Genomic DNA, 12006 nt, shown 5'->3' on the forward strand with positions numbered 1-12006 from the left:
GCAAGATGTCCTAGAACCACTAGGATAAAAGCAGCACATGTGTGGATCAAATCTTAACAGTAAGTGATGGAAGCCCATTTCATTTGAGTTCACTCGTGTTGCTTTCTAATTCATAGCAGATTCAGTTGCTCCCAGGAAAGATATCGATCAAATCTATTCTCTTAGGTGGAATCTACAAGAGAGAAAAACCAATTTGCTTCAAATTACTGTATACCATATTTATCTTTTTGTCTTTTATTTTTTTAATTCAAACCCCAACACTGGCATACTTGGTTCAGCCTATCCTATTCTCAACGGCCACTGTCTCTCACACACGCAGATGTGAAGCAAAAGGTGGTGTCTGTATGATCTCTGATTCTGCAGAATTCAACTGCAGCAGCAAAGTGTGGTGCCTAAGGAACCTACTCCCCTTGCTCATCTGCTCAATTACCTGTACTATTAATTATGCTGTGGTTTAAATCAAGCAAACTCAGGGAGAAAAATCCACCTTATGTAATGAAGATTTCAGTAGCAAACGTCAGCCTTAAGCATTGTCAGACCTAGCTTCCTGCTATTTGCAGAAAGTCACCCCAGGATTCAACCAAGCACACAATGTCTTAACAGGAGAAAGAGTATCACTCCCCAAACCTGGGATGCCTGCTGTAGCCACTCTGAAACCTTGGCCTTGGATTTGCTTCCCCCCCCCCAAGCATTTTCTTCTCCAAGCGTATCTTTAGTTGAATGACCTGGATTCAGTGACGCTGGAATTATTCCTAGAAGTCTCCTTTTTCTCACTGAATTTAGTTCCAGGAATTAAGGTCAGCCCAACTAACTATGGTCTCCAGAAGCTGAATGCAACCCCTGGTATGGTATCCATTTTAGTTGCTTCAGCACTCTTTTGATGAGATTTTTCTTTTCTTCTTCTCATTGTTTCACATTTTCAGTAGTAGTATAAAGCTTAGGGATGCTGCGTGGGGTCTGTTGTATTTTTTTTTTTTTGGTCAAGTTTAGGTTTCTTAGCCACTTTGCCTCCTATAGAAATTTGAGAAGAAACATGGTTTTGGTCTTTGCAAAGAAATAAAAACGTCCACGAGTAAGGCTACAGAGCAACCTCTGCCTAACCTCTCCGCTTCACATGCTTTTTCCCAGCAGCGGAGCTGGCCCTCCCTTGATAATGGCCTTATAGCACTAGTTTCTCTGTGGTAAGAGTAAGGATATGTAGAAGGCAAGAGTTTGACACAAGACGTTCAGTCCAGCCATCGAGTACCAAAAGCAGTTCAGGGAGCTCTGATGTCCTCCTACAGGCCAGAGACCATCACACGAAAAGATGGTGGCACATGTCTGTGCCGTGGACTGGCACTGGGGCTGACACATGGACTGGCACAGCTGGCATCAACTCCTCCGATGGATGGCAAATAAGCATGATGAAGAATGGGCAGCTGTAAGGAGAGTCGCCGCTGTATGCTGTGAAGAAAGAACACAGAAAGATAAGGACAGTTAGCCAGGTATTCAGTACTGTGGAGGGCTGCTAGCAAAGGGCCCCCGACTTTGGGATGCACCCACTGGGAACTATATTAGAACCTCAAACGATTCTGTAGCCGCAGCTGCAGCCAGGACAATGAGCAGAACATCCTCCTACGTTCTATTCTTTCCTGTCTTACTAAGTTATTCTGTGGATTTTAGCCTCCTGCTTTGTGTTTCTTTTTTTATTCATTTATGGAATATAAAAGGTACTTACCCAGGGCAAGATTAATACTAGTGCATGGCTGTTTTAATACAGCAAGATACTCCATACATGAGCATAAGCATTTCAGATCTTTAGGAAGCCATCTCGACGTATTCAAAAGTTAAGACTTCCCCAAATTATCAGATAATTACTAGTTTGTCGCAAAGGAACATGTTTTGTATAATCGATATGCAGATTTAACATGAAGATACTTTTAATTCTTGTGAACATTTAGCAAGAAAGAATTACTTTACTTACTGTTCTGGGGAATTGATATCTTCTATAAAATCTTTGCTTGTTCTGGACGACTCTGTAGTATTCCATTGTGCTTGTGGATTTTGATCAAGATGATTTTTCAGCACTGTTTTTTCACCATCTGGACAAAAAAAATATTTTCAGACATTTATTAAAGGAACACTGTGAGGCATTTTTCTCTATAATATATTATTTGCAAAACAATGTAATTATTTTACAAACTATAATATTGTTTCTCAAAAATTATTCGTTTGATCTAAAACCTAACTCCAACTAGACAACAATATTTTTGTGGTAATTAAATAATACTATTTCTTATTCAGATTGAAACAAATTATAAACAAATTAGATAAAGAAGAAATTTCTCCCCCAAACTAGCATTTACAAAAGACACACACACACATACACACAGTCTAAAATTAGAATTATAAATAAACTCAGTTGAATTGAAGAACCTTCTTGATGAGAAGCGAAATGTTTTCAAGGAAAAAAAACAAGAAAGTCCAGATGCCTTTTGAAAAGCATCTTTGGGACATCCATTACCTGGATGATTGAGAATCTCCATAGACAACAACACTGAACCTCAATGCCCCAGTATTCAAGTTAAGTTTATTAAAGATCTCTTTATTTTAATTCATAAATTCATTCCTTTGTATTATATAGGAGATGAATCAGGTGTTTGGTCTCATTCCTTTCTCTTCCTCATATTAGATCAGGATCTGGATTAGGGAGCAATGTATGAGAATGGTGACTAATAAAATAGATGACTAGAGCTGAGTTATGCAAATCAATGTGGATTAAGTTCCAAGAATGAGAAAGAAATTGAGATCAAAAAATCTCTGTACTATTGCCTTTGTAGATTGTTTGGGTAAAACTGTATTAATGAGGTGCCTACAAAAGTTCACTGACATTATATAAAATAATGCCATCATAGCATAGGGCTGGCTCTTGTTCGGTTTTACCACATAAGGGACACATGGAACCAATGCCTTTTATATAACCAAATCTTTATTGGGCCTTATAAATTCCATACCTTTGCTTTCTGTAAAATTGCGTATACTGAGAATATCATTGAGCTCCTGATAGTGGTTCTGTTTAATATATGTTGTTTTTTCAGGTGTGTCCTGAAGCTGCATTGTGACTTCTTCTAGAGCTTTGTCCAACTGTTAAAAGAAAAGAATGTTATAAGTTATATGAAAATATTTGTTATCCTTCATTCTACTTTTTTTGTCCTACTTTTTATGGACTTTATGGCTTTTTACGGACACCAGCTTTGGGTAGTATATTTATTTTAACTATGCATAAAGATACACATATAAAGAAAGAACTTAAACTACTATTATTCATCTGTGGAGACATCCATATATAATGAATCATAAAAAAATCCTTTCTTGATAGCTAGTATTCCTATTTCAGTGCTGTTTCTTTGCAGAGGTTTCCTGAGCATGTGATAGAATGTATCCAACATCTTTAAAAAGTCACACAAGTTTTGTCCTATAAGTAAATATATTGCTATTTGATCATGCATATGTGTAACCATAAGTACTAAGATTCTTACATATATCAAACCAGTTCTCAGTTTGATGAGTAACAGAATTACACAATAGAAATGATATTGTAAGGTGAAATGGTCAAGGCAAGGACTACTTGCTTTGATTTAATTTTTCATGTGTTATTCCATATTATGTGTTAAGACTAGACCTTGTTAAATTGTTATAGATGGGTGCTTAGTTTAGGACTATGAATTCTGACAGCTGCTACAGGCATCCTTTGGGAAATTTCCTTCCTCTAATTCTTCTCATGCTCCTAAAAGAAGACAGCAGCACAAAAAATCTAAGCAGTCCCCAAGGTTTTGATAGCTATAAAATGGCATTGTGAAAAATCTGGAAAAGCATTCTTTCTTGGTAGCTAGATGGTGGCTGTTATCAAGCGGGTAGTTAAGGAGATCATTCTATTTTAAAAGGTGTCCTTGAAAAGGAGAAATTTGCACTAAAATCTCTCCATCTTGACATTCCATCGTTTTCCCAAGTACTATAGATTGTTCAATGGAGAAAATATAGAGTAAAATTTATAACTATAAATGCTGTTTCTTAGAAAACATTCTCAGATAAATCTTTATTAAAGATAGCTGACAAAAGGTTTCCTATAACTTCTCAAATCATCCAGCTGATTCACAGCCTTAAGCCTTCTAATGTTTTTATACCTGAAGAGTGAAGTGGCCCTAGCTTTAATTAACTTTGTAATGTGATTGTAAAACCTAAATTAGCTGAGATGTTCATTTAAGCTTCAAATATTTCTCCTCAGCTTCCTGTTACAAATGAATTAATAAATAACAAGAGCCATCATATTAACTTAAGCAATGCAAAAGAAACTGAAGTGCATTTAAACCTCTCATGCGAAATTACTTTAAGATTTGAATATTAAGAAATCTCTTCTGGCATGGCTGAATTTCATCATTCTCCATCTTTCCGCTAAAAATAATCTTCAAGGTAGCTCACAGTAAACCGTATATAAATCAACAGAGTTAAAATTAAAACATTAAAATTCTCTAAATTAAAACAATAAAAATAGGCAACAGCCCATCAAATTAAAACCTAATGCACTTCAGCAGTAACTTAGCAAATACTAAATTGTGTGTGTGTGTGTGTTTTAAAACATATTTGCCTGGTGGAAGGATGCAGAGATAAAGCTATCCTAGCTTCTCTTGGTAGACATTTTCAAAGGCTGAACAGTCACCAATAAAGGCTTATGATTATGAACTGTGATTTCTCTCATGAGCAGAAGAACATTTATTAAGAGAGTTTGTCCCTAGTGAAGTCACTGAGGGAAATAAGGGAATGGCAACATCTATTGAATTTTTCCTCTCCATTGCTGTGAGACTGGCAGGGAGGGAATGACAAGCCCTTCCTACTTGCAATTCTTGATATCAAGTGTGCAGAAGTTCTTGCTTCATAATTTTACTAACTTGGCCTAAAAAGAAAACTGAAAACTCATTTTCATTAAGGGATAAATAAAGTAGATAAATACAGTAGATTTTTAAGTGTGTGTATGCAAAAACACACCAAACATTCAATTAGCCCTACAAGATAGACCGGAGTAGGAAACTTACTCCAAGGGAAATTTAGAACTATGCTCTTTTAGCGACACAATCTTGCAAATCTACTTGTTGACCTAATGACTTCTGGATTTGTTATCCAAGGCCATCTCCATGGCTTCCTACATATGCTTTTAAAAACATTACCTTTAGAATGGGATATGTGGTCTAGCGCTTTCCTTTACTTCACCTGTCATACTAGACAGATATGAATATTATATCATGTTCTCATTTACAAGGTTTTTACATGACTTCCATACTGTCTCATTTGGGCTATGTACGTGTGCTTTACATAGTACATATCCTGTGTGTGTGCATATGTGTAAAAACATGTAAAATGGTAGACCAGATTAAAACAAATACATTTTTTAATCTAAAATGAAAGCCAAAGCAAATTCAAGTAATCATACAGTAGTGGCCAAAATTGTGGAAACTTTTTGGGAAAAGTGTACAGTAGAAATGCCACCTTTGGTTAAGTTTCCACAAATTTTTCTTCTAATTTCTTTATAACTGTAGCCTTGTTCACTTAATAATACTATTTTACATTGCTTTCTGGGCAACCAGTCAACTCTTTACACCATTACTTTAATTTTATTACGTTTTACAAGCTCACTAAATGAAAGGGAAAAAACCCCAACCAACTTGATAGCGATCAACATAACACACTGACAAATGTCCTCCTCTCAGCTTCAATACATGACATCAATAACTGAATCCTACTGTGATCTGATTGGCTCATTGCCAAAACAAGATGACACCTGATTGGCTCTCTAAACACTCATGCTCATTGGCTACAATCAGATGAAGGAAAGCTACCTGATATCAACCGAAGCAAGTTGTGCTTCCTTTTTCTGGTTATTTGGCTATAATTTTTCATAGAATACAGTACAGATAATTGAACAAACTTTGTTACATTACATTCTTGATTAAATTATCTTTCCATTGATATATAATTTTATGGTACTACTCCCAAAAAAGTGGTGTTATTAGCCATCAAACCTCAAAAATACACTTTTCCCAAAAGGTTTCCACAATTTTGGCCACTACTGTATTTTCTGAAGAATGTTCCTACATGATGCCACAGATCTAGCAGATGGCCAGCAGCAAACTCCATATAATAAATAGTCCAATCACTATGTCAGTGCAATTAAACTTCATTGCAATCCAACTAAATTTTGGAACGTTATGGTCCACTTGAGTTTGGTGAGATAGATTTGGGAAGAGTATACAAATTTCTGCTCCATTCTATTATTACCAGTTATTTAAAATGGCAGTGTTCCAGTGTTCCAGCTAGGATGCAGTACCAACTGGGGAAGAGGAGAAAGCTATCAGTAAAATCTCATTCAATTATGAAGATTGGTTAGTGTAAGAATCTTTGAGACATGTGTATAAACTCATTGTGGTGTAGTTATGAATTTTTTTTTCTGCCAGATTTAAATTAAGGAAGCCCTTTTTAATATTGTATTTAATATTGTACAATATTGTAATATTGTATTCCATTTACTCTCCTCTCCCCCACTTTGTTATAGGAAAAAAGAGTAGTATTGTACTTTGAGTTGGCTGGTTAGCATTAGACATCAAATTGATGGTACATAATCTATCATCTATTTTTTTTTCTCTTTCTCTCAATGGGTGTTTTTGTACCAAGTTAAAGTGGCTAAGGGATAAATGAAAATTTATCTTTCTTTGTATAATCAACTCTCCAGTGATATACCCAGATCTACCATCCCACCACCAGTTGACTGCAAAATGGATAACGGTCATAAACAACGTGCTTGGAAACTGGACTTCTGCATCAGGAAAGCAGATTGATTGGGAAAGTCAATATTCTCTCACTATGCTCTTTATCTGATACTTGGGGAAGTTAATTATGTCCTGCAATCTTAGAATGCATCATAAGAACTACTGTGATTATTGTATGTCAATTATTTGCATTATATAAATGCAAAACACATCTGTTCAGGACCAGCAAGAGTAGGGTGGCAGCCCACTCAAGAAGCAGACGGGGAATGAAAAAGATCAGGGGCCTACCCCACAACTTTGCTCTGAAGGCTCAGAACAAGACTACTCACACCAATACTTCACTTTGAGAAATGCTACTGCTGCAATCACATACCCATGCAGTTTTCTGGACTAGGAATTAAATCCAAATCCTTGCTGTCAGGAACTTTTCAGAATTTGGTATTGCCTGGGAGTGGTCTTGTGATAGCAGGCACATAAAGGCAGGAAAATATATAGCAGCAGCCCTCTATCTTAGGTAGTTGATCGGTTTGGGCTGCCATTACTCCACTCTCTCTGTCCTAAAAACTGGATTTGAAGCAAGTTTCTCTTTCCTGTTTTCCAGGAAATCAATTGTTTCCTGAAATCTCGGGAAGTGGAATCATTCTAGAGGTCAGGAATTGCAACATAGTAGGTGTGCTTCCTGGGTCCTGCAAGATTACATTCTTTAATTCAGGGGTGTCAAACTCAATTTCATTGAGGGCTGCATCAGCATTGCAGTTGCCCTTGGGGGGCCGGGTGGGTACGGCCAGGTTGGGTGCGGCCTACTGGGTGGGTGTGGAGTGGGTGTGGACTATTGGGTGGGCATGGCCAGCTCTACATCGTTCATGTCAAGGGGGCCTGTGGGGGCCTGGGCAGGAGTGGGACAGATCTGAGGGTCTCTGGCAGAAAGGGGTGGGACCCGGGCAAGTGCCAAGGCATGGTCCACTGGAGGAGCCTCACCGTTCCTCTCAGGCCATGTGGGGGAGCTGGATGGTGGTGCGGGCTGCCCGGAGCCCTAGGCAGCAGAGGTCAAACACCCAGCCTGGCCCTCAAGCACCCACAGCACCAAGCCCAGCCCCACTTCCCCAAGGGGTGCCCAGCTGCACTTACCTCCTCCTCAAGGCTGCTGCTGCTGTGCTTGCTCTCCTTAGCCAGGTTGCTCATAATGGGTACGAGGGCAAAGTCAGAGGGAGGCCCATTCCCTCTCCATGGGAGGAGACCCGGCTTTGTATCCAAAGCTTCCTTAGCAGTAGGATGGGACACCCCAGGATAGGCCAGGAGGAGGGGGCAAGGGGATGGTAAAAGGGCAGCAGGACCAGACTAAGGCAGGACTTCCCTCAGACCCTCCTTCTCCTTCTTTCCTTTCTTCCTTCCTAAGTACAGAGTGGTGGGAAAATATTTGAGATGAGGGAGGGAGAAAAACAGGCAAGAAACGCAGCCAGGGCCAGGGCCAAGGCAACGGGGGCCGTTCCCTCACTGTTTCCAGGATGGCTTTGCGGGCCACATGAAACCACTTCGGGGCATCTGGCCCCCAGGCCTTGTGTTTGACATGTCTGCTTTAATTGATGGGGCCCAGAGTGCACCCACCCTGCTGGACTGTACTGGACAGATGCAGATAAATGAAAATGTTTGCTTTCTCATTATCTTCTGACTAGATTAGTCTCTGCTGCTGGTGAGAAGAGCCAAATGAAGATGAATGATAAATCAGAATTTTCAGCAATTCCACTAATCATTTCATTTAAACATGGCCATAGCCTTTCTGTTATGTATCATTTTAGCAGTGTGCTGGATTTTGTCATTGCACATTACATTAAACACCTTTTAAAAGAATAATTAAAATATTCCCACTAGAGTACATATGAATTAAGATGTTAAAAAATGGCCCTGGTGGGTTATGAACTCTGCTTTTATTATACTAAAAATGAGTCAATGCTCAATAACATGGTTTTATTTTTAAAATGTCTTACTTCTTAAAGTATAGAAAATCAATTACAAGTAATGCTAGCAATAAATAGTATCAGCAAAATAATGGATGATTAAAAAATCCTGGCTGAAAGTTCTATCAGTTCATACCTAAAAATACATTCTACATTTGATGAGGGCAACAGCAGTATTAGGAAGTAGGAATGAGAAGTCTATTCTAAAAAAATGGACAAATTCTCTACATTCATGAGGCCAATGCCCAATATGGAGGGGGGGGGGTTACATAGAAAGGAAAACATGGGCAGTTTAAAATGTGGTTCTTTATATTTCATCTGTTTTGACTCCAAATGTGAATGGCTTCCTGGCTGTACCAAATGAGCTTGCATGCAAAGACAACAGGACACAATCAGAGCAGGTAATACCTCTGTTATTTTCATTCTAAGCTGGTGGTTCTCTGACTGTAGCCCTTCTAATCGAGATGTGCTGGCTTGGTTGACACTGGTGACAGATGTTGATGTTTTTGAATCATCTTTCTTCTGATTTTGGGTGAACTGAAGCCCTCTGTTCCGAGTGGCAGCATCTGGATTTGTTCTCAGAGTAATTAACTGAAAATTTTAACAGCAATGAGATAATCCTCAAGGATATTGATTGAGTCATTAGCTATCTTTGCCCCTCCACCCCTTAACACTATAAAAACAAAGGTTATCGAGCACACAGATAATTCAAGTATCAAGTTTGAAGTTTTCAGCAGCAATCCCCTCATTTTCCACATACACGTCTTAAAATTATTCAGCTACATATAATCCCATCCCCAACTTGCAAAAAATTCTTATTGCACCACTGAGCTTTGCAGAAACCCATGCAAGTAGCCTCAGTACTACTATGATTCCTTACTACCTCATTGCATCCATCTATGCATGTACTCTATGCATCTGATGAAGTGAGATGCAGCTCAGAAAGGGTTATGTCTTTCAATAAAATTTGTTTAATTGGAAAAGGTGCTACTAGAGTCTTAATTTTTTCCACCCATAGAGTAATACAGGTCTTTCCTTCCTATGTCTAGAATTACAGATAATTGTGAAATAACGATCAAACTTAATACGGGCAATCATGGTTATGATTATGATTTCTAGCCTTTTAATATACACAACTCGAGACACAAAACACACTGTTATGCTCTAACCCAGGGGTCCCCAACCCCCGGTCTGTGGACCAGTACCAGGCCACGGCATGCCAGCAACCGATCCGCACAAACAAGCAAAGCCCCATCCGCAGGATGCAGGCAACACATAAAACCACACCCCCTCTGGTCCACAGAAAAACCTCTCTCCACGTAACCAGTCCCTGGTGCCCAAAAGGTTGGGGACCTCTGCTCTAACCATAACATTCTATTGGCTCTCACCTTATAGAAGAAGTTGAGCCAAGTGTTCCCTTTTGCATTGTTCCTCCTCATTCAAAAGCAACTTCATAATGGAGACAACCACCTAACTGCTGTACAAAATCATATGCAAATAAAACCATTCATTACAAATCAGGTTACTTACCTTAGGTACAAAGACCAAGCAGAGGGTAATGGTGCTACAAAATATAATCACTAGTGCCACAATGCAGAACTGTACATTGGGCTGGTCTCGTGTAAGAAAGGAAACAGCAGCTCCAATGATGCACATGATGCCCACATTATAAACACTCATGCCAATATATTTACTGTCGTTCAGAGCAGGAATGCTCACATTTCGAGTCTCCCATGCCAAAAAACACCCAAATAGCTGGAATCAGGGGGGGAAAAAAAGGAAGACACGTTGTAACAAAACACGCAGTTGCATTTTTTCATTTTTGAAAACAAAATTGCATTCACATATTGAAATTGGGAGGAGGAGATCCCCCGCCCTACACAACAAACAAGTAAAACAGAAAGGGATGGCACACATTTTACACATAGAATGCAGCTCTTTAAACACAATATTAAATCTGGATCAGAAGGAAGCTGTTTTACTGTTTCTATTCTTGTGTCCTTAGTTTGACAAATGCAAGTATATTTAATTATCACTGATGAATCTGATAACTAACTCTTCTTTTAAAATGAGTAGGGTTTTAAAGAGTTTAACACTGAATTCATCATACTTTATGGTATTTAAGTTCAGACCGGGGAGGGGGGGAGTGGAATTACCGCCATTATGCTGCCTACTTACATGCTCCTATAACTACATAACTTACCAGAGGGCACTAAGTACAGCCTAAACATGAAACATAAAGGAGCTAACATAGAGTAGCAGCTCCCTTATCTCAGCTCCTCATTAGCCAGAAAGAATTGTTAAAGTGTTGGACTAGGAATTGGGAATCCCAGGAAGAAGACTACCATCAACCATAAAGTTCACAAATATTATAGCTCAACAATCCTGTGTGGTAAGGAAAAAAATGGAGGAGAGAGTATTATGTGTACACCTAAAGTTCCTGAAGGAAAGGCAGGATAGAAATCTAACAAATAGCATGAGATGAATATTAATTATACAGTATTTCTGTAATTGAAACTTTAAGTTATAAAACAAGGTGTATTGCTAAACAGCCGTTCAAGGTATTTCCAATAGATTGGGTACAACTGTGTTAAGCTAGAATTACTGATGTTTTTATTAGGTCATGTATTTCAAGGTGCAGTGAAGGTACTTTGAATAGTCAGTCACAAGATAATACTATTTACTTTCACTAGCTGTATTTAAAGGGCAGAAACTCATGATTACATTGGACAGTGAGAATACTAGATGTAAAAGCACTGACTCAAGTCATCATAATCTTAGTAGTCAAGCTTATAATATGCAGCTTTCGTGTCTCCAGACCATGTTCTCCACCTTTCAATTTGCCCCCAAATTCTCCCTCTGTTAGGCAGAAGAAAAATATATTAGAATAAAAATATATTAGAATTAGAATTAAAAAATTATATCTTTGCTTTGGGAGGGACGGAAGCTTTGTGAAATTAGTCTCACTATTATCACAAGATAAGTTATTTTGATTTCTGTTTTGATGATAAGCTTAAATGCTTCTCTATATTTTATTTATTTATTAGATTTTTACCTTGCCTTTATTATTTTTATAAACAATTTAAGATAGCAAACATAACATAATACTCCTTTTTTGCCCCAACAACAACTCTGTAAGGTGAGTTGGGCTGAGTGAGAATGACTGGCCTAAGGTCACCAGTCAGCTTTCATGCCTAAGGCGGGACTAGAACTCAGTTTCCTAGTTTTTTGGCCAGCACCCTAACTCTACACCA

At 38.4% G+C, this 12006-nt stretch overlaps 1 protein-coding gene across 1 annotated transcript in view; it reads right to left on the reverse strand.

Moving 5' to 3' along the window:
- Positions 1-1253: 1253 nt before the first annotated feature.
- The window catches only part of LOC107291117 (gamma-aminobutyric acid type B receptor subunit 2), a 124121-nt gene continuing 113368 nt past the window's right edge, over positions 1254-12006 (reverse strand). Inside the window, exons 8-12 of the mRNA XM_015820078.1 lie at positions 10283-10507; positions 9161-9343; positions 2994-3123; positions 1964-2081; positions 1254-1443 (exon numbers count right to left, since the gene is read on the reverse strand). Coding sequence (XP_015675564.1) covers positions 1278-1443; positions 1964-2081; positions 2994-3123; positions 9161-9343; positions 10283-10507 — 822 coding nt within the window. The 3' untranslated portion in view covers positions 1254-1277. The remainder of the gene's footprint in view (positions 1444-1963; positions 2082-2993; positions 3124-9160; positions 9344-10282; positions 10508-12006) is intronic.

Source organism: Protobothrops mucrosquamatus, unplaced genomic scaffold, assembly GCF_001527695.2.
Source record: "Protobothrops mucrosquamatus isolate PMUCROS unplaced genomic scaffold, P.Mucros_1.0 scaffold1054, whole genome shotgun sequence".
In the NCBI taxonomy this organism is placed as follows: domain Eukaryota; kingdom Metazoa; phylum Chordata; class Lepidosauria; order Squamata; family Viperidae; genus Protobothrops; species Protobothrops mucrosquamatus.